General features: G+C 46.0%; 1 protein-coding gene across 8 annotated transcripts in view; it reads left to right on the forward strand.

Annotated features, from left to right (window-relative positions):
• Positions 1-23955, forward strand: part of baz2ba (bromodomain adjacent to zinc finger domain, 2Ba) — a 603362-nt gene that overhangs the window by 274421 nt on the left and 304986 nt on the right. For all 8 annotated transcript variants that reach the window (XM_072474620.1, XM_072474664.1, XM_072474673.1 and 5 more), the window contains 2 exons: positions 1217-1360; positions 13780-13971. In XM_072474620.1, coding sequence (XP_072330721.1) covers positions 1217-1360; positions 13780-13971 — 336 coding nt within the window. The remainder of the gene's footprint in view (positions 1-1216; positions 1361-13779; positions 13972-23955) is intronic.

Raw genomic sequence — 23955 nt, forward strand, 5'->3', positions numbered from 1 at the left:
ACTTTTTCGCAAAATCCCGCACCTGCATGTACCGAAAACCCTTCCCACGTGGGAACCCAAACTTAGCCCCCAACTCCTTCAAACCCGCAAACCGCCCTTCCAAAAGCAACTCCTTCATCTCTTCAGCCCTCTTTCCTCCCATCTCCTTAACCTCACATTCATCCTCCCCGGCTCAAACCCAAGATTCCCTCAGATCGACATCAACCTTGACCCTGCTCCTTACCTCAAGTGCTGCCGAAGGTGCCTCCGTATTTTCAGCGTGGCAACCACCACAGGACTCCCCAAATACCTCCCTGGGGCAAACTGGAGTAGCGCCATTGGAAGCGCCCGCACATCCGACCCCACAGGAACCTGCACAAAGCCTCCATCTCCCTACTCCAGCCCCGCACCTTCTCCGCATTCGCCGCCCAGCAATAGTACAAGTTCGGAAGGCCCTCTCTGGAGTGGACAACATGGCTGTCGGTAATGGAGCACTAGTTTATTCGAGTTTTACCTTGTACATAAATAAGTGAATGGTGACAAGAGGGTGGTATTATACTAGGGTACTGCTATTGTTTCTTATGTCTTGATTTTGAAATAGCTGAAATATATATAGAAGCATACAACTGAAATGTAAAGTATTTCAGCATTTGAATTCAAACGTAAGTTATCCAAAGTGATTTATTGTGGATTGGTGTTCATGTATAGATCTGGTTCTGTTTAACTTCAAATGCAACCTTTAATAATGAATCAAAATTTATTTGGAGGGAAGGGACATGCCCCCTGATCTTCCGAGAAATAAAATCTGACATCATCAGAACTCACTCACCCTTCCTAAACCCACCATTGGTCAACAAAAATTTCATTTGTGTGGACTTCAGGTTTTTTCAGGGTGGGGGGTGGATACGCTGCTGAGGAACTGAACTTTTCAAGAAGCAGTTGGATATAGCACTTGGAGCGAAAGGGATCAAAGCATATGGGGGAAGGCTGGAGCAGGCTATTGAGTTGGATGATCAGCCATGGTCATAATGAATGGCGGAGTAGGCTTGAAGGGCCGAATGACCTCCTGTTTGCGAAGTCTGTTTTTGATCCGACCATTTTCTGAGCATTTAATTAAATACACTTTTTGATAGCCATGTGATAGAAAACAATGTTCGAAATCAGTAGCAACTGAGGTGAGATCTTCTGCATTCTCTAAATTTGCTTTAATTTTGGTAATGTTTGATTCCCTTTTCAGATATGGAGTCTGGGGAGTGGTTGGCATCTACTTCCTCTACCCCTTCTACATCTTCGGCATCCTGTACAGCTACAGCATCAGCTGCTTCTAAGGGCAGCCTTTCCACAGGAGCTGCAGGGTTTGGCTCCACACTGTCGACCTGCGGTAAGGACAGTTCTTTACTTCTGGAACTCACCATCACATTAAGCTAACTGCTGAAACATTAGACTAACACTGTAACCTGTAAATTATGGACACACTAGAGTCTTGCAGCAGATGTCCTTTATTTGGAGCTGTCTTTATTTCCAAAATGGTCATTGTATGTGCAGTAAATTGGATGAAATAAATAACCTGAGAGAGAGTACATTGCCTGAAACATTCATTTATTTTACTGCTATCTGGAAACATGTCTACTTCCGGAGTCCTACCAGCAGGATTTTATGTTCCTTGGGTTTCCCAGTTCATTGCTGCCCTGGAACAATTTTACATTGAGGACAGAATATCTGCTACATTGGCTGCCTCCATAGGGCAAGGCAACTGTTGTAGGTTGAGAGCCTGGGCGATTCTAGGGAGGGACAGGGAGGTATGACTGTCCTGCAGTCCCTCCCTGTGACACCCTCCCTCCCTGTGTTTCAGCTGCTGTTTGAAGTGCTGTGGGATAGGAAGGGTGTTTTAGCAGCTCATCAGTACCTGACATACTTGTTGAATGAGATGTGAATTTTTAAATATAGATTTAGAGTACCCAATTTATTTTTTCCAATTAAGGGGCAATTTAGCGTGGCCAATTCACCCACCCTGCACATCTTTGGGTTGTGGGGGTGAGACCCACACAGACACGGGGAGAATGTGCAAACTCCACACGGACAGTGACCCAGAGCTGGAATTGAACCTGGGACCTCGGCGCTGAGAGGCAGCAGTGCTAACCACTGCGCCACCATGCTGCCCTGAATGAGATGTGATATTGGAATTGCAACGTTACTTTTTCTCACTTTATCTTGGCTTGTTTTGAGTTGAGTTTTCAGGGCTCAGCTTGCCTCCATTGAAGCCTGACCTGAGCTTTCCTCTGTGTGTCCCCTGCTCGGCACAATTTTATGTTAGAAATACCTGATAATTTTTGACAGGAATGGAAACAATTGATTTCCCTGTCTGAAGTTAAAATCCTGCATAGATTGATAGACTAACGTTTGAAGGGCTGCTGATTAGAGCTGTCTGCTCCAACTGCATTTACCTTTATAAAGTTGAGTTCCCCTGCAGTTGACTATCTGACTATTCATGGTTCCTTACACATAAGTAACTGTAGTGTGAACGGTTCAAAGAACCAGGAGGTCACCCATAAGCAGAAAAGGGGGAAACCAAGAAATTGCAGCACAGGAGGAGGCCTTCAGTCCCTCTTCCGGCCAGTCTCCCCTATAATCACCAGCTCCATATTTCTGGTTCTCCTGTTTGGATATTTATCCCCTTCTTTCATATATGATATTTGTCTCTACCTCAGTAGCCACTTGTGAAGGATCCCATGGTCTCAGTTTAACATCCGTCCTCCCCCTTCACTTTTTGTTTCTTCCACTCTACTGGCTACTACTGTTGCCACTGTATGTTGCTGCTGCTCCATGCTCTGCGAACAATGATGGCGCTAATCCCCAACCCCACCCCTTCCTTTAAACCTCGATGTCCCATTCCCCTCTGTTATGTATCTGGGAATACATTCTTGCTGGTTCTGTGTCACATGGTGTGGAGTGACGTCAAGAGCGTTTGTTTTGGCTTTAGGCAGATCATCACCTTGATTGTATGAACAACAATCTTAATAAATCTCTTATCGTGCTTTACAAGAATCCAGAGTGGGCACCTCCATACCATTAGTCTTTGCGGCAACAAAGAAATATGACGGGTGATAAATATTGAGCAGATATCGTTGGAAAGAAGATTTTTGTGGACCAATTGTGGGAAGATTCTTGGGGGCACACCCGCAACACACACGCCCCCAACACACACACACACACACACACACACGCCCCCAACACACACACACACACACGCCCCCAACACACACACACCCCCAACACACACACACCCCCAACACACACACACACACACACACACACACACGCCCCCAACACACACACACACACACACACACACACACACGCCCCCAACACACACACACACCCCCAACACACACACACACCACACACACCACACACACCACACACACACACCCAAAGGACCCCCCCCCCAAGGAACCTCCCCGCAAAGCACTTCCCCCCAAAGCACACGCACACCCCTCCCCCAACGCACTCGCACACCACCCCTCCCCCAACGCTCACGCACACCACCCCCACCAATGCTCACATGTTGAATTCACGCGGGAATCGAAGCCTGCTGACTCTGCACGGGCACTACTCGAGTGAAAAGTTGAAATACTCATCTATATAAAAGAGAAAGAATGATTAGTTGCTTGTTCAAGCATTGTTTGCGCCATATTTTCCAACACAGTCAGAAGGAAGTGTTGACCTTGGAAAAGTCAAGAAAAACGTGCACCATGGACGTGATTAATAAGCACAGTAAGAAGTCTTACAATACCAGGTTAAAGTCCAACAGGTTTGTTTCAAACACTAGCTTTCAGTGCACAGCTCCTTCCTCAGGTGCTCTTCTGAGGAGAAAGCTAGTGTTTGAAACAAACCTGTTGGACTTTAACCTGGTGTTGTAAGACTTCTTACTGTGCTCACCCCAGTCCAACGCTGGCACCTCCACATCGTGATTGATGAGGATTATGAAACATTGTATTCCTATGAAGAATGATTCTAATTGTATTTATAGCTAATCAGACACCAGAGGACCTAAAAGGTCACAACCTTTCTCAGCTCAGTTGGCCATAAAACGTTTATGCTGCTTCAGAATATTGTTCAGCCAGTAAACCAGGAGACAAATCAGTCCTTCAATTAATTAATAAAAATCTTAGAGGGACGTTTCACTCCAAAGCCATTATTGATTGCTGAAAGGTTTTGATTCCACTGCCATAGTCATGAAGAAGGTTTACAGTTTAGAGCATCCTTACAAAGATTAGCTAGATATTGTGAATTTGGTACAACACTTGATACCCTGGTTTGTGAGTTCAGCAAAGCTATGGTACCCGTCCCAGCCTCCCCGAACAGGTGCCGGAATGTGGCAACTGGGGCTTTTCACAGTAACTTCATTGAAGCCTACTCATGACAATTAATGATTATTATTATTATTCAGAGGAAGCTGCTTACAAGAGAAGCTCCGGAGCTAGAGGTTGGAATGAAGATTCACTAAGTGGATACCTCAAGGGTGTATAGGGTTGTAATGGTGCAACCATTGGACACGGAGCGGGGGAATGCTGGAGTAAATTGAATACATGCAAGAACTGTGGCAAGAAGGGCCAAATTGCTCAGAAAACTGCTTCTGCATCAAGAAGTTGCAAGAAGAATACAAGTAAACAACCTAGTTGTGTCTGCAAATTAGTGGATGAAGCTCACAATCACTCAAACAACAGTGAATCTGAGCTACTGCAAGAGCTTAAGCTAGGCATCTTGTCAATGCAGGGCGATCAGCAACCTTGTTGGGCATATCCAAAACTTTAAGGACACGAAATTAAAATGGAAGTGAATATAGGTGCAGCAATATTGCTAATACTTGAGAGAATTCATCGTCAAAACCTGAGGGATCTGCCTTTAAAACTGTCAAATGTAATGCTAAGGATGTACACTAAAGAGGTTGTACCACAGACGGGATGCATTCTAGTGAAAGTAGAATAATCTAATAATCTTTATTATTGCCACAAGTAGGCTTACATTACCACTGCAATGAAGTTATGTGAAAAGCCCCTAGTCGCCACACTCCGGCTGTTCGGGTGCACAGAGGGAGAATTCAGAATGCCCAGTTCACCTAACAAGGTGACTTGCGGGAGGAAACTGGAGCACCCGGAGGAAACCCACGCAGACACTGAGAACGTGCAGACTCCGCGCAGATAGTGACCTAAACCGGCAATCAAACCTGGGACCCTGGCGTTGTGAAGCAACAGTGCTAACCACTGCTACCGTGCCGCCCAAGCAAATGTGAGGACGGCGAACTTGCCTTTTCACATCTGTGGAAATTTCCCTGTCCTATTTGGCAGAGCATGGTTGTATAAGATTTGGCTTAAGTAGGAAACAGTCAGTGGATTCAAAGAGCAACTTGCAACAACTTGTGATGAGGTATGAGAAGGTGCTCGAAATTTTTTTTAAAATTATTTTTACAGGATGTGGGCTTCGTTGGTTGAACCAGCATGTGTTGCCCATCCCCAATTACCCTTGAGAAGGTGGTGGTGACCTGTCATGAACCGCTGCAGTCCATGTGGTGTAGGTACACATACTGTGCTATTAGGCAGTAAGTTCCAGGATTTTGACACAAAAACAGTGTAGGTACGGTGATATATTTTCAAGTCAGGATGGTGAGTGACTTGGAGGGGAACTTCCAAGTTGTGGTGTCCCCGTGTATTTTCTGCCTTTGTCCTTCTAGATGGTAGTGGTCGTGGTTTGGAAGGTGCTGCCTGAGGAGCCTTGGTGAGTTCCTGCAGTGGTGGCACGGTAGCACAGTGGTTAGCACTGTTGCTTCACAGCGCAAGAGTCCCAGGTTTGATTCTAGGCTTGGGTCACTGTCTGTGCGGAGTCTCCTCGTTCTCCCTGTGCCTTGCGTGGGTTTCCTCCAGGTGCTTCGGTTTCCTACCACAAGTCCCGAAAAACATGCTGTTAGGTAATTTGGCCATTCTAAATTCTCCGTCCGTGTACCCGAACAGGTGCCGGAATTTGGCAACCAGGGGCTTTTCATAGTAACTTCATTGCTGTGCTGATGTAAGCCTACTTGCGACATTAAAGATTATTAGTAGTAGTATCTTGTAGATGGTGCACACTGCTGCTACTGTGTGTTGGTGCTGGAGGGAGTGACTGTTTGAGGAAAGGGTGCCAATCAAGCGGTCTTCTTTGTCCTTGATGGTGTTGCGCTTTTTAAAAATATATATTTTTATTCAAATTTTAACATTTTAACAATTAAACACATAACACATGACATTTACAAAATAAAATCAACCCAAAATTCACCCTCTGCAGCACCTCGCATCACAATCCCTCCTCCTGTGCCGTCCCCAACTCCTCAGCCCACTTGGCCTTAACCCCCTCCAGAGATGGCCTATCATCCTCCAAAATCATTCCATAAATCGGCAAGACGACCCCCCCCCTGCAAAAACCCCCAAACTGACTCCATATTTTCCTCATGGCCACCGCCACCGGCTCCCTGACTATCTCCTCGGGACAAACTGACGTGGCGCTGCTAACAGCACCCACAACCCCGACCCCTTACAGAAACCTGCATCCACCTTCAACCACAACACCTCCGTCTCCCTGCTTCAACCCCACACCTTCCAGTGACTAGGAGGATGGTGCCACCGGGAAAGGTCAGGCAGACACTTTTCACAAAATCCCGCACCTGCCTGTGCCTGAAACCCGCCCCTCGCGGGACCCCAAACTTCGTCCCCAACTCCTCCAAACTCGCAAACCATACTTCTGGAAACAGATCCTTTATTTCCACCATCCCTCGCTCATTCCATTCCCGAAACCTCACATCCATCCTCTCGGGCTCAAACGCACTATTCCCTCAAATCGGCATCAACTTCGATCTCGCCCACAATGTGAAGTGCTGCCGAAACTGACTCCATATTTGAAATGAAATGAAAATGAAAATCGCTTATTGTCACAAGTAGGCTTCAAATGAAGTTACTGTGAAAAGCCCCTAGTCGCCACATTCCGGCGCCTGTTCGGGGAGGCTGGTACGGGAATTGAATCGTGCTGTTGGCCTGCCTTGGTCTGCTTTAAAAGCCAGTGATTTAGCTCAGTGTGCTAAACCAGCCCCTTTCCGCATATTTTCCGCATGGCCACCAACACCAGCTCCCTGACTACCTCCTCGGGGCAAACGGACTTGGCGCCGTTGACAGCACCTGCAACATCAACCCCTTACAGGAACAGGCGCCGCACATTAGACAACAACTGTCTGCCCTTCACGAACCCCGTCAGCTCTTCCCTAATCATTTTCAGAGGCACACCTCCAACATGAGCACCAATACCTTTGCTGAAATCTTGGCATCCACATTCAATGACGATATTGGCCTGTGCGACCTACACACTGCTGGATACGTTTTCAGTAGCAGAGAAATGGATACCTGTCTCATTGTCTCCGGCAGTACCCCCTTTGCTACCGCGTCCTCGAACATTTCCACCAGCAGCAGCGCCAACCTATGCAGAAACTCCTTATAAAACGCCACCAGGAAGCCGTCCAGTCTTGGTGTCTTATCTGCCTGCATCTTGCCTATCACCACCTGCACTTCCTCCACCCCCACTGACTCCTCCAGCCTGGCCTTCTCCTCCTCTCTCACCACAGGACACTCCAACTGTCCCAAAAACACTCTCATGTCCGACTCATCCTCCGGAGGCTCTGACTTGTACAGATTCTTACCACCAACCGTGCCACCACCAACTCCCCTGTCCTATCCCGGACCCGAACAATCTCTCTCGTAGCTGCCTGCGGAACTGATCCACTAACTTACCTTCTCCCCATACTTGTATACCACCCCCTCGGCCCATCTAACTGCGAATTGCCTTTCCCGTGGACAGATGGTCAAACCTAGCCTTCCTCTTCACCAGACGATCCGGAGTCGGATCCTCCGCATACCTTCCATCCACCCCCAAAATTTCCTCTACCAACTGTTGCCGCTCCTCCCTTGCCTCTCTATCCACCTGAGCCTCCCGTACCAGCCTCCCCGAACAGGCGGCCGAATGTGGCGACTAGGGGCTTTTCACAGTAACTTCATTTGAAGCCTACTTGTGACAATAAGCGATTTTCATTTTTCATTTTCATTTCATTTCATAACCTTGTCCTTCACTACTGCCTTCAACACTTCCAACACCACTGATGGCGACACCTTCACTGTCCTATTAAACCATACATAGTCCTCAACAACCATTCCCATTTTGTTGTAAACGTTTGGGTCAGCGAACAACCTCCACGTAGGCCTCTGAGCAGGCCCCTTCTCCAGGACCACATCCACCCAATGCGGAGAATGGTCTGCGATAACAAATTCCAGAATATTCAGCCTCCCTCACCCAAGCCAACAGCGCCTTTCCCATAACAAAGAAATCTATCCTTGAATACACATTGTGTACTGGTGAACAAATTGAATACTCACTCTGACGGGCGCAGAAACCTCCATGGGTCCGACCCTCCCATCTCCTTAGTCGCCCCCCCGGCCCAGTATTAACTGGTGCATATCCAAATCTAGTATGGCAGTGAACATTTTCTTCATAAACCCTACATCATCCCAATTCGGGGCATATACGCTAACCAACACCACCAACTTCCCCTCCAAAGCACCTGTGCAATTAATTCTCTACACCTCTGATCCAGCACCACCTCAATCTGGAACCACGCCCTCTTATCCACCAGTATCGCTACCCCCCAGGCCCTGCTATCAAAGCCCGAGTGGAATACCTGACTTATCCAACCCTTCCGCTGCCTTCACCTGGTCCTTTACCCTCAGACGAGTTTCCTGCAACAGCACCACATGGGCTTTCAAACTCTGCAGAGGGAAGAAAACTCTTGCTTACTTCACCGGACGTTCCACATTACCACCCGGACCAGGGGTCTCTGCCCCCCCCCCCCCCCTCCTGCCTGTCATAACCACTACTCCTGGCCCTGCGCAACAGGCGGAACCCAGCCCTACCAGTAGCTACCATCAGCCACCAGCCCCTCCCCCCACCATGCTCCCGTTCACCAGCCAACTTGCGCCGTCTGGCACGGTGCCCCTGCCCCTCCCCCACATAGAAAAAAAACACAAGCCCCCCACACCCAACCCTTCGAAATATCCAGCACGATAAACCCTCAAACCCAAAAGAAACAAATCCCAACTGACATGCCCCAAGCCATCCCTACTCAACCACCACTTTAGAAAAATTAACTAAAAAGAAAAAACAGCAATACAGAATGAAAGAAATGTGAAAGAGAACAAAATGCCTAACCCCCATCGAAGTCCAAATGCAATTCAGTCCCAGTCCTTCAGCTCTCCGCCTCCTCCGCTGTCCCAAAATAGTCCCAAGAGATGTGTGTGGCCCTCAGCTCCATTGGATAGACTACCCCAAACCTCACATTGCTTTTATATGGCGCTGCCTTCACCTGACCAAAGGCTGCCCGCCTCCTCGCCAGCTCCGCCATGCGATCATGGTATATACATATACCGCTACCGTCCCACATCGCCTCTCGTTTCAGCTTCACCCATCCACGCACCTCCTCCTTCACCATATAACTGTGGAAGCAGACGATCACATCTATCGGCGGCTCATTCGTCTTTGGTTTCGGCCGGAGTTGCTGGTGGGCCCTATCCAACTCAGAGGGAGGGGTTCTCCTGCTCCCCCTTCAACTTGGCGAACATCACCACAAAGTACTCCACAGGCATCCAGCCCCTCAGGCAGACCCACGATCCTCAGATTCTGCCTTACTGACCTGTTCTCAGGTCCTCCACTTTGACTTTCAGCCTTTTGTTGCTTTCCACCACCCACCACAGGTGCTTACCCATCGAGGTGAACTGATTGCTGTGCTGCAACAATGCCTCCTCCACTCCTTTCAACGCCTCTCCTTGCTCCCGCACGACTGTTGTTGCCAGGGCCGCCTCTCATCGGGGCAAAAGTCTTGCTCACCCACTCTTTGTGGTGAGGTCATCGTCTCCATTTGATGCTTGTCGAAGTGTTTCGAAAACACTTGCTCAAACTGTCCTGCCATCACCTCGGACAACGTTTCTACTGTAATGGGCGTGGCCCCACTCGCCGCGCTTACTCCCGCCATCTTTACTACTACTGAACTCCCCACCAAATTCACCGGCGGACTTGCATTCGCCCCCTTTGCCCTGGATTATTTCTGTGGGATTTCGACATCCTTTAGTTGCCTTAGACATTCCCATCAATGTTCATATATAACTCTCCCCAAAAACTTGGTGCAAGGGGCCAGAAAACAAAGACTCTGGCAGGAGCCACCAAACGTGTGACCTCCACCTACATGCCACCACCGGAAGTCCCCGGTGTCGAGCTTTTGAATATTGCTGGAGGTGCACTCACCGAGGCATGTGGGGAGTATTCTATCACACCTGACTTGTGCCTTGTAGGTAGTGGTCAGGCTTTGGGGAGTCAGGAGTTACTCACCGCAGGATTCCTAGCCTCTGACCTGCTCTTGTAGCCACAGTATTAACATAGAACAGTACAGCACAGTTGTTGTGCTGACCATTTATCCTAATCTAAGATAAACCTAACCTACACCCTTTCAATTTACTGCTGTCCATGTGCCTGTCTAAGAGTCGCTTAAATGTCTCTAATGACTCTGACTCCACCACCTCTGCTGTCAGTGCATTCCACACACCCACCACTCTGTGTAAAGAACCTACCTCTGACATCTCCGCTATACCTTCCTCCAATCACCTTAAAATTATGTCCCCGCGTGACAGCCATTTCCACCCTGGGGAAAAGTCTCTGGCTATCCACTCTATCCATGCCTCTCATCACCTTGTACACCTCTATCAAGTCACCTCTCTGCCTTCTTCGCTCCAGTGAGAAAAGCCCTAGCTCCCTCAACCTTTCTTCATGAGCCATGTCCTTCAGTCCAGGCAGCATCCTGATAAATCTCCTCTGTACCCTCTCCAAAGCATCAACATCCTTCCTATGGTGAGGTGACCAGAACTGGACACAATATTCCAAGTGTTGTCTAACTAGGGTTTTATAAAGCTGCAGCAAACCCTCACGGCTCTTCAACTCAATCCCCCCGATAATGAAAGCCAACACACCATATGCCTTCTTAACCACTATCAACCTGGGTGGCAACTTTGAGGGATCTGTGTACGTGGACCCCAAGATTTCTCTGTTCCTCCACACTTCCAAGAATACTGCCTTTAACCCTGTATTCAGCATTCAAATTTGACCTTCCAAAATGAATCACTTCACATGTATCAAGGTTGAACTCCATCTGCTACTTCTCAGCCCAGCTCTGCATCCTGTCAATGTCCTGTTGTAACCTGCAACAAACCTCTACACTCGCGACAACTCTCCCAACCTTCGTGTCATCGGCAAACTTACTAACCCACCCTTCCACTTCCTCATCCAAGTCATTTATAAAAACCACAAAGAGCAGAGGTCCCAGACCAGATCCTTGCAGGACACGACTGGTCACCGACCTCCAGGCGGAATACTTTCCATCCTCTACCACTCTCTGTCTTCTTTAGGCCAGCCAATTCTGTATCCAGACAGCCAGATTTCCCTGTATCCCATGCCCCCTAACTTTCTGAATGAGCCTACCTTGGGGAACCTTATCAAATGTCTTGCTGAAATCCATATACACCACATCCACTGCCCGACCTTCATCAATGTGTCTCGTCACATCCTCAAAAGAATTCAATGAGGCTTGTGAGGCATGACCTGCCCCTCACAAAGCCACGCTGACTATCTTTAATCAAACTATGTTTTTCTAAATAATCATAAATCCTATCTCTCAATCCTTGCCAATATTTGGACTGATGGGTCTGTAATTCCCAGGGATTGCCCTATTCCCTTCCTTGAACAGGGGAACAACATTCGCCTCCCTCCATGCTAGTCCAGTTCGATTTCTGGTCAATGGTAACCCCGAGATATTGATAGTTGGAGATTCTGTGATGGTAATGCCATTGAATGTCAAAGGGCAATGGTTTGATTCTCTCTGACTGGAGATGGTTATTGCCTGGCACTTGTGTGATACGAATGTTATTTGCCACTTGTCAGCCCAAATCTGGATATTGGATATTGTCCAGGTCTTGCTGCATTTACAAGTGGACTGCTTCAGTGTCTGAGGAGTTGCGAATGGTGCTGAGAGTTCAGAAAGAAAAATGTGATTTTTTAAAAAGTGATCCATAATTACCGTGATCATATCATCAACAAAGATGGTTTACGCAAAGAACCAAAGAAAATGTCAGCAATCTTAGAAGCACCACATCTTCAAAATATGACAGAATTAAGGTTGTTTTTAGGATTGATCAATTATTATGGTAAATTCATGCCAAATTTAGCAAAACAATTGAAGTCTTTACACATGTTTCTATGTGTCAAACAGGTGTGGTACTGCTCAGAAGAATGTGAAAGTGCATATAACGAAGTGAAAGAAGCTTTACCGTAGTCCGAGCTGTTCATTATAATCCAAAAAAGAAGTTCAATTACCTTGCACTGCCTCACCCTATGGGGTTGTGCAGTCGTCTCACACATTATGCTTTCAGGAGAGGAATGACCAATATAATTTGCTTCACGTATTCTTACTAGCCCAGAAATGAATTATGCTCAGCTTGATAAAGGAGCTTTGAGCATAATCTTTGGTGTATGAAGGTTCCACCATTACTCATTCACATCTACTTAAGGGTGTCATTTTACCCTTTTGATGGGTCATAGACTCTTCACAACAATCTTTTTGGGTTGTATAAAGGTATACCTTATTTGGCAGCTAGTAAATTGCAAAGATGGTCATTGATATTGTTGGCCAAATATCCAGTATCGCAAGTCAGAGCAGCATGTAAATGCTGTTGCTTTATCACGATTGCTGTGAAAAGTCAAGCATGACCCATAAGAAAATGTTGTCAATATTTTGTATTTCTCGCTTGTGGATAGTGTACCTGTAACTTCATCTCAAGTTAAAATATATGCAAGAGCTGAACCAGTACTGAGGGATATGATTGGCATAGTTCAAAAAGGATAGGACAAATCCAGATCTCAAGCTCTATATCACACAAAGACAGTACAGATTGGAGTTCTATTGTGGGGAATCCTTGTAATTTCCCCACGCTTTGTGTAGTAGAGTCCTTGACCAACTGCATGAGGGACATCCTAGTGTGGTGAGAATGAAGGAATTGACATGCAGTTATTTTTGGTGGCTGGGATTAGACGCTCAAATAGAAGAGAAAGTTGGGTGATGCCAATCAATCTTGTGCCAAACCAAGGAACCTTCCACCATTACAATGCCCCAATTTACCTGTTGGAGGGCCCTTGAGCTCCCCACACACCCCACCTCATAAGGGCACCCCTGGGCCTAATCCCCAGCACAGGCAAAATGCCACCGTGGCATCAGCACCCTGGCAGTGCCCCCCCCCATCACCACCTGAGTTTTTGATTTCGTAGTAGGTTCAAAGTTATTGTCCTCCGAAGTATTTTTTGTTACTGGCTATAGAAACAGATACTAACCTTCAGGGTTTTGCTTTCAAGCATTCATCTCTGTACGAGTGGATGATGACGTTCAGTAAATTATGATGAGGTAGTTGAGTCGACACAGTTAAAGATTTTCACACATCTTTTATGGAAAATGATTGAAATGTAATTGGTAACAATTTACAAAATAAGGTAAACCCTTAAATATATACACATGATGTTGGTATATGATGTTGGAATTGGGTGTTTTCAAACTTGCTTCAAACTATATTAAATATACATTTTTCACTCCCCAATACAATTTTTAAAAAATTATAGCATTTACCTTTTGTTCAATTTCAGGGCAAATGTTTAGAGCAGCAGCTGGAGATCAGCCTTTTAACTTGTCTGCAATATCGAGTGCCTTCCCAATGGTTAACCACGCAGCCTTTGGAGTGCACACTACAAGCTCAGGGCGTTCGGACTTTGGTGGTCTGGGAACAATTGGTGCATCTACAGCCTTAGTGGGACACACACACCTATCATCTTTTCCAGGTATTATGATGGTTTAAATTAATTTCACCACATTGGAGGTGCTTTCTCTAACCTAGCCTCTAAAGCATACAATATGCTATTATTTGAATTGGTGCTTCTGAGTCAGATTGGATGACATAGACCTTCCTGAAGGCTTGCCTCTACTTCCTTGGCACAGTGGCTTCTAGACTCTCAGGTCCTGTAAAGAAGAGGGATGAGGGTTAGTAATTTTGGTGTGAAAGGTGAGTAGTGGTATGCCCGTTTTATTATGGGTTTTACTTGTACAAACACTCAAAACAATCTGAACCTAGAACATAGAACATAGAACTGTACAGCACAGTACAGGCCCTTCGGCCCACGATGTTGCGCCGAACTAGTTGGAAACTAAGATCAAATCAATCTACTCCCAATCATTCTAGTGCACTCCATATGCCTATCCAATAACCGCTTGAAAGTTCCTCAAGTGTCCGACTCCACTACCATAGCTGGGAGTGCGTTCCACGCCCCAACCACTCTGAGTAAAGAACCTACCTCTGACATCCCTCCGATATCTTCCACCATTAACCTTATAGTTATGCCCCCTTGTAACAGCTACATCCACCCGAGGAAAAAGTCGCTGAACGTCGACTCTATCTATCCCGCTCATCATCTTATACACCTCAATTACATCACCTCTCATCCTCCTTCGCTCCATTGAGAAAAGCCCTACCTCCCTCAACCTTTCCTCATAAGTCCCACCCACCAATCCAGGCAGCATCCTGGTAAATCTTCCTTGCACCCTTTCCAATGTTTCCACATCCTTCCTATAATGAGGTGACCAGAACTGCACACAATACTCCAAATGTGGTTTAACCAAGTTCTTGTATAGTTGCAGCATAACCTCACGGCTCTTAAACTCAATCCCCCTGTTAATAAATGCTAACACACTATAGGCTTTCTTCACGGCTCTATCCACTTGTGTGGCAACTTTCAGAGGTCTATGGACATGAACTCCGAGATCTCTCTGCTCTTCCACATTCTTCAGAACCCTACTGTTAACCATGTAATCCGCATTCAAATTTCTCCTACCAAAATGAATCACCTCACACTTATCAGGGTTAAACTCCATCTGCCACTTTTCAGCCCAGCTCTGCAACCTATCAATGTCTCTTTGCAGCCTACAACAGCCCTCCACATTATCCACTATTACACCAATCTTGGTTTCATCAGCAAATTCACTAACCCAACCTTCAACTCCATCATCCAAGTCATTGATAAAGATCACAAATAGCAGAGGATCCCTGTGGTGCACCGCTGGTGACTGGGCTCCAAGATTGAACTTTACCATCTACCACCACCCTCTGTCTTCTTTGTGATAGCCAGTTATTGATCCAATTGGCCAAATTTCCCTCTATGCCATGCCTCCTCACTTTCTGCATGAGCCGATCATGGGGCACCTTATCAAACGCCTTACTAAAATCCATGTATACGACATCAACTGCTCTACCTTCAACTATGTTCTTAGTTACCTCCTCAAAGAATACAATCAAACTTGTGAGGCAAGACTTACCCCTCACAAATCCGTGCTGACTACCCTGGATTAAGCTGTATCTTTCCAAATGATCATAAATCCTATCCCTCAGGACCCTTTCCAATAATTTAACGATGACTGAAGTGATACTAATCGGCCTATAATTCCCAGGATTATACCTATTCCCTTTCTTGAACAAGGGGACAACATTCACCTCTCTCCAGTCTTCTGGCACTATTCCTGTAGACAATGAGGACATAAAGATCAAAGCCAAAGGCTCTGCAATCTCATCCCTTGCCTCCCAAAGAATCCTAGGATATATCCCATCAGGCCCAGGGGACTTATCTATCCTCCGGCTTCTCAAAATTTCTAACACATCTTCCTTCCGTATATCTACCTCCTCCAGCCTACCAGCCTGTATCGCACTATCCTCCTCAACAACATGGCTCCTGTCCTTTGTAAACACTGAAGAAAAGTATTCATTTAGGGCCTCTCCTATATCTTCAGACGCCATGCACACGTTCCCACTACTGTCCTTGACCAGCCCTAACTTCACCTTGGTCATTCTTTTATTTCTCACAAGTGTAAAAAGCCGTGGGATTTTCCTTGATCCTACCCACCAAGGACTTCTCATGCCCCCTCCTAGCTCTCCTAAGCCCTTTCTTGAGCTCCTTCCTAGCTATCTTGTATCCCTCAAGTGCCCTTGTTAGACGTTTTAGTTGCTGTGACATGAAGAGTCTAAAGTTCTGTTCCTTTTTCACAAACACCCGTTTATTTCATTCCAACAGCCTTTGCACAAAACTCTCACTATACATCACCCGACAGAGGCCACCTGAAGCCCCTTTACATATCAGTGTCAGTTAATGGATACTTAACATAAATGAGACAACTAATTGCAATGTCTCTTAACCCATTACTTAACAGTCTCCCATTCCTTGGAGAAAAAAAAATAATTAGGTGAAAACAAAATTTCGAGAAACTCAAAAACACAAATGATTCCCCCCCCTTTTTTTTTTGTTTGGATGAGAAAGAAAAAAAAAAGTCACAGAAACAAGCGCCCTTCATTAACAATATCCAAAAGTTTTTGTGAACTCGCCCCTCTTTTCGTAAAACAGTCTGACAGTTGATAGCTCCTGCCGACCCATTTAATTTTTGTTATTTCCCCTCTGTCCAACATCTGCTTCAAACTTATGATGTCTATCCGTAACCCCTTTTCATTTACACTTTTTGTAGAGTGCACATTTTCCCACAGGGATTTATTGTCAATGTGACAGTCAATAGGTATATTACCCAAATCCCCTAATTTCTGTCAATATCATACTTATATAAAAGGCCATATCCACCGCCTCTACAAGGCTTAACGTCTCAGCAGCCAAAGTGCTTTTTACCACTCTCCTTATTTTCTTTGTTTCCCACACAAGCGGGCAATATTTACCATTGTTCCCCAAAAGGAAAATTATAAAATCTCCTGCGCTTGAAACCCCATCACATAAATTTGCGTAGGACGCATCACTATAAACTATGAGTTTCAAGTGCCTACGGTCACCTAAAACCGGGAACTTCAAAACACACTCCTGCATTTTAGTTTGGCCAACGCTTTATTTGCTCTTACTATGTCTTCCACTTTGGGATCATTCATTTTTGTACTCCACTCTAAGACATCAAAACTCATGTCCGGTCTAGTCTGTCTACCGAGCCAGTTCAGTTGCCTAATTAAACTTCGCAGTTGCTCTTTTTCTAGCTTTGAAACCATTGCGTCTTTTTGTGAAACTCGGCCACGACAAATTGCTATTGGGCTGATGCTTTCCAAATAAGATTTCTGACAAAGTTGCCCCTAACTTAGTCTGTCCGATTTCCAGTCCAATATATTTAAATGCACCGGAAGCCTGACTTCCAATCCTGAATTCTTTCCTCAAACCAGAGATTGCAATAGCTTCAAAATCACTAGTCCCACCCCACAAAAAAATCATCGACATGCATCATAAAAATGCCAGAAAGATTTCCTTTATAGTGCCAGTAAAACATTGCAGGATCTGCTTTCAACTGGCAACAGCCTAACTATAACAAAACTGACCTTACGGAAAAATACCAGACTCTAGATGCATCATTTAATCCATATACACATTTGTTCAACTTCCAGAGTACCCCTTCTGTGTTAGCCACTTCTTTAGGAGGACGGAGAAAAATGTCTCTCTGGAGCTGATGCCCCTGCAAAAAGGCAGCTTTTATATCTATAGATTTGCATTCCCATGCCTTTGTAGCTAATAGAGCCAAGAAGATCTTTAAAACAACCTTTCCTGCTGTAGGTGAATCTACCTTTAAATCCTGATCTTCTAAGTTTTCTTCAAATCCCCTTGCCACAAGCCTGGCCTTTGCCTTATAAGTTCCTTCCGGAAGAACCTTTTCCGTGCAAATCCATCTGTGGGATAGAGCTCTTTGTCTCCTATCCGGTACTTCCGTGTAAACCCCAAATTCACTCCAACTATGCAATTCTTGCTGTTTAGCTTCTTTGATAACTTTTTCATCTAATTTATTTGAAGCCACCAAAATCTCACGTCCATGTGGGCTTCTACTCCTATTAGTATTCGTAGTCTTACTCTTGTTCCGAGATCTTGATAAGCTACGTCCCCTCTCCCGCCTGGTATCTCGTTCTGTACTGCTACTGCTTGATCTTTCCCTTCTGCTGTGGGATGTCCTTTCAATAGTTCTCAACCTTTTCCTGTGGACCTGTTCACTATCTGATGTACTATCTGAACTGGCACTACGTTTCTGTGCCCTCCATTTTTGAACTTTGTTTTCCCAGTCCATTGTCTTGACTCCTTCCCCTGAATGCTGTACATTCAACCAATGTTTATACTTTCCAGTGGCCTTCCCTGCTCTACTAATAACAGTTGCATCCTTCCATTGACTAGACCCTTCAGGCAAGTATGTCACTTTTGTACCAACTTTTGGCAGTTGCCCTTTCGGAAAAATGGCCTAATTCATCAGAAGTGTTGTGGTCCTCCACAGAATCCCTGTCTATATCAGTTAATTGGTCCTCATAGTTCTGTAACACATGCGTACCAGATGACTCTGGTTCCTCACCATGTCTGTCTGCTCTGTCTAAATTAGAAAATTTGTAATCTGTACCCATTATCCTTGATGAATGTACCCTAACAGTTTGATTACCATGTTGCAAAATAATTGTTTTGCCATCTATGCCTATGATCTTCCCTGGGCCTTTCCATTCATTAGAATTGTCTCTCTTATAGTATACCATGCCTCCTTGCTGAAAAACGGAATCTGATGGCCGTACGTTATGTCCTAAAGCTCTGCAAATTCTGTCAGAGACTTCTGCTTGCAAAAAAGCTCTTCTACTGCTATGTAATGCATTTAAATGTTCAGCAAAACCAGAGCTAATTGTAGTCTCCTCCCAAGCTGGAGGCTGATCATCCAAAATGGATGGAATTTTAGGATTTCTACCAAACACTAATTGATAAGGACTATAACCCCCAACCATCTGCAAGAATTCTTTGCATGTACTGCCCATGCTAAAGCTGAATTTAGCCTGCAATTTGGTCGATCTGCCCAAATTTTCCGAAGCATGTCATCGATGACAGCATGATTTCTTTCACATACACCATTACTGAATGGGTTTTCTGCAGCCGTATTCATAACTTTGATGTTCATGTTTTCACACACATCCCTAAACTCATCATTCGGAAATTCTCCCCCAAAGTCCGTAAAGAATTTTGCCGGTGGACACATTCCTGTCCCTATCCATTTTTCCACGATTTGAATCCAGAATTACACTCTTTTCTTTACTTCGTACAATCGTTGATTGACTAAATCTGGTTGCTAAATCTACAAAATGCAAAATACGTATATTATTTGCTTTATCCCAGATCTTAAGGTCCATGGCCACAATGTTGTTAAAATCCCTGGCCAAAGGTAAGGTTACTATCGGTCGTGCTGGTGTCCTTCTGTACTTCCTACAAACTTCACAGCGGTCACTAACCTGTTCTATCAGTTTAGTATAGTCGTTATCCCTTACCCCTGCATCCTTTAATAAAATGTTCAGCCTCCAAGGAGACGGATGTGCAAATTGCCTATGCAGTTTTAATACCACAAGCTTTTTATCAGCTAAAGTACCATTTTCAACTGCCATTAACACATCCTTAACCACTCTACTTGAAATATTCTTTGTCAGTAATGGAATACAATAGTGTCCCGACTGTGTAAATTGTAAGTCCACCGTCATTCCAAAAACTGTTCCATATCCAGTTTCATGTGTGCTTTCTTCATCGACAGTCTGCTCAGAAGCAAAGGTATCTCACTTGATACAACATCCGTGCTAATGAAATGATTCACTCCGGCAATATTGCAAGGGATCACCACTCTTTTCAGCGACTTCAGAGTATTATCATCCCTAAACCTGAAACTTGTGGAACTTTCAAATTCCTTAACCTTGTTACGATATTCAGCATTCAAAGAGTCCAGGTAACATTTTAACCAGTCAATTCCACACACAGATGTGCAGCCACTGTCCAATACAACACAGTTGAAGGATTCTGCAACCAACACCCTCATTACCGGCGTAAAACTGCTTGTCAATAGGACAATGCCTTCTTTCTGGTCACTATCTTTTTCCTCTTCTGACTCTTCCGTGTCGTGTGTCACTTCAAGACTCTATCATAACGAGTTGGACAGTTGAAAGCATAATGGTATTGAGAGTCACACCAAAAACATCGATTTATCATGCCCCGTGCATTTCTAGGGTTCATCTTCCTATTGTAGGTTCTAACTGGGTTTCTGTCTTCATAATTTCCTTGTCTCGGTCTCCTTCTATTGTCTTGAGCCCTGTTCGTAGCCATACAATTTTGCCATCCTGTTAGTAGTGGATCTTCCATATTCTGCCTTATTGCAGGCTGACCTATTTGGGTCATCAGAGCCATCGGAATCGAATGTTTCCCCAGAAACCTTTGTAAAGCTTTTGTCATCTGTTCGAATAAGGTATCCTTATCAGTGAACTGAACTCCTGTCAAAACCAGGAGCCTATCCATGTTGCTCACTCTAGCACAGTACAGTCACGTAATTTAAAGGCCAACACAGCCTTTTATATAGTCTGCCAAATTCCATTATATAGTCTTCCATGGTGATATCCTCCATTTTCCGGAACTTATCAAAATCCGACCATGCTTCATACGTACTTAACAAGTCATCTTTCTTATAAATCTCATCCATATAATGTAATAAAGTCTCCAGACCTTCTTCCGAGTCTAACTCTTCCAATTCCAGCTCAGAAAGCACTTTGTTTCGGATTTTACTGCCATATGGTAGAGAAAGAGCCAATGCCATACCTTGTTTTCGCTTTCCCAAAGCAGTTACCTTAGTCCACATAACTACTGCACTTGTCCATTGGTCGTACGATTCCCTTTCAGAAAATAAGGGAAGATAGTCATATCCAGCCATCTTTATCCTCGGATCAGCCATATATCCCTTTTTTTTTTTTTCTTCTTTTCTCACTCACTCCTTGGTTTGATCTGAAAAAGTTGTATCTTTCAACTCTTCACATTTACACAGCAACCATCCTCTGCTACCAATTGTTAGACGTTTTAGTTGCTGTGATATGAAGAATCTAAAGTTCTGTTCCTTTTTCACAAACACCCATTTATTTCATTCCAACAGCCTTTGCACAAAACACTCACTATGCATCACCTGACAGAGGCCACCTGAAGCCCCTTTACATATCAGTATCAATTAATGGATACTTAACATAAATGAGACAACTAATTGCAATGTCTCTTAACCCATTACTTAACAGCCCTAACTGAACCTTGTTTTCTCATCTTTACATAAGCCCCCTTCTTCCACTTGACAAGACATTCCACCTCTTTTGTAAACCATGGTTCCCTCACTCGACCATTTCCTCCCTGCCTGACGGGGAGATACATATCAAGGACACGCAGTATTTTCTCCTTGAACAAGCTCCACATCTCAATTGTGCCTATCCCCGACAGTTCCTGTTTCCATCTTATGCTCCCCAATTCTTGCCTAATCGCATCGTAATTACCCTTCCCCCAGTTATAAACCTTGCCCTGCCGTATGTTCCTAACCCTCTCCATTGCTATAGTGAAAGTCACCGAAGTGTGGTCACTATCTCCAAAGTGCTCTTCCACAACCAAATCTAACACTTGGCCCGGTTCATTACCCAGTACCAAATCCAATGTGGCCCCGCCTCTTGTCGGTCTATCCACATATTGGTTGAGGTAACCCTCCTGCACACACTGGATAAAAACAGCCCCATCCAAACTATTTGAATTATAGTGGTTCCAATCAATATTTAGAAAGTTAAAGTCACCCATGACTACCGTGTGACTACCGCACCTATCCAAAATCAGCATTCCAATCTTTTCCTCCACATCTCTGTTACTGTTTGGAGGCCTATAGGAAACTCCTAACAAAGTGACGGCTCCTTTCTTATTTCTAACTTCAGCCCACACTACCTCGGCAGACATCCTCCTCAAACTGCCTTTCTGCAGCCATTATACTATCCTTGATTAACAACCATTTTCCCTAATCTTACTGAACCATCTAAACCCTGGAATCTCCAACAACCATTCCTGCCCCTGTTCTATCCACGTCTCTGTAATGGCCACAACATCATTATCCCAGGTACCAATCCATGCTTCAAGCTCACCAACCTTATTCCGGATGCCCCTTGCATTGAAGTAGACACACTTCAAACCACCTTCATGCCTGCAGGTCCACTCTTGTGACCTTGGCACCTGCCTCAGTACTGCACTACCCTCAACTTCGTGAACTCCAGCAAAGCTATCTCCTGGATTACAAATCAGTTTCCCATCCCCCTGCCAAATTAGTTTAAACCCCCCTGAAGAGCTGCAGCAAATTTCCCTCCCAGGATATTGGTGCCCCTCTGGTTCAGATGTAACCCATCCTGTTTGTACAATTCCCACCTTCCCCAGAATGTGCTCCAATTATCCAAGTAACTGAAACCCTCCCTCCTACACCATCCCTGTAGCCACGTGTTAAACTGCACTCTCTCCCTGTTCCTCACCTCGCTCGCACGTGGCCCTGGCAGCAAACCAAAGATGACAACACGGTCTGTCCTGGCTGTCAGCTTCCACCCTAGCTCTCTAAATTCTTGTTTTACATCCCCGTCCCTTTTCTTACCTATGTCGTTGGTACCGATGTGTACCACGACTTGTGGCTGCTCCCCCTCCCCCTTAAGGATCCTGAAAACACGACCAGAGACGTCACGGACCTTGGCACCCAGAAGGCAACACACCAACCGTGAGCCTCTATCATTGCCACAGAACCGCCTATCTGTACCCCTAACTATATAGTCTCCAATAACTAATGCTCTCCTGCTCTCCCCCCTTCCCTTCTGAGCCACAGGGATAGACTCAGTGCCAGAGACCTGGTCACCATGGCTTACCTCTGGTAAGTCGTCCTCCCCAACAGTATCCAAAACGGTACACCTGTTATTGAGGGGAACAACCGCAGGGGATCCCTGCCTCTCTGCTTCTTCCCCCTCCTTTTAAACGTCACCCAGCTACCTTCATTCTTAGGAGTAACTACATCCCTGTAGCTTCTAACTATAACCGACTCTGCCTCCCGAATGATCCTCAGTTCATCCAGCTCTAGTTCCCTAACACGGTCTTTGAGGAGCTGGAGGTGGGTGCACTTCCTGCAGGTGAACTCAGCAGGGCCACTGACGGTGTCACTCACCTCGAACATCCTGCAGGAGGAACATTGCACTGCCCTCTCTGCCATCCCTTCCATTTATCCACTTGACAATTACAGAAAAAAAAGCTTACGTGATTTTCACAGTCCCCGACAGCAGCTTTCAACTTGTCCCCGCAGTCTATCCTCACTGAGAGCTCCTTCTAGTCGCAGTGACTGCACCTGAGGCAAATCACTCCCCTCCTCCACCCCTCCCCTTAGCCCTCCTCCACCCCTCCCCTTAGCCCTCCTCCACCCCTCCCCTTAGCCCTCCTCCACCCCTCCCCTTAGCCCTCCTCCACCCCTCCCCTTAGCCCTCCTCCACCCCTCCCCTTAGCCCTCCTCCACCCCTCCCCTTAGCCCACCTCCACCCCTCCCCTTAGCCCTCCTCCACCCCTCCCCTTAGCCCTCCTCCACCCCTCCCCTTAGCCCTCCTCCACCCCTCCCCTTAGCCCTCCTCCACCCCTCCCCTTAGCCCTCCTCCACCCCTCCCCTTAGCCCACCTCCACCCCTCCCCTTAGCCCTCCTCCACCCCTCCCCTTAGCCCTCCTCCACCCCTCCCCTTAGCCCTCCTCCACCCCTCCCCTTAGCCCTCCTCCACCCCTCCCCTTAGCCCTCCTCCACCCCTCCCCTTAGCCCTCCTCCACCCCTCCCCTTAGCCCTCCTCCACCCCTCCCCTTAGCCCTCCTCCACCCCTCCCCTTAGCCCTCCTCCACCCCTCCCCTTAGCCCTCCTCCACCCCTCCCCTTAGCCCTCCTCCACCCCTCCCC

Source organism: Scyliorhinus torazame, chromosome 2 (assembly GCF_047496885.1).
Source record: "Scyliorhinus torazame isolate Kashiwa2021f chromosome 2, sScyTor2.1, whole genome shotgun sequence".
Classification (NCBI taxonomy): Eukaryota; Metazoa; Chordata; class Chondrichthyes; order Carcharhiniformes; family Scyliorhinidae; genus Scyliorhinus; species Scyliorhinus torazame.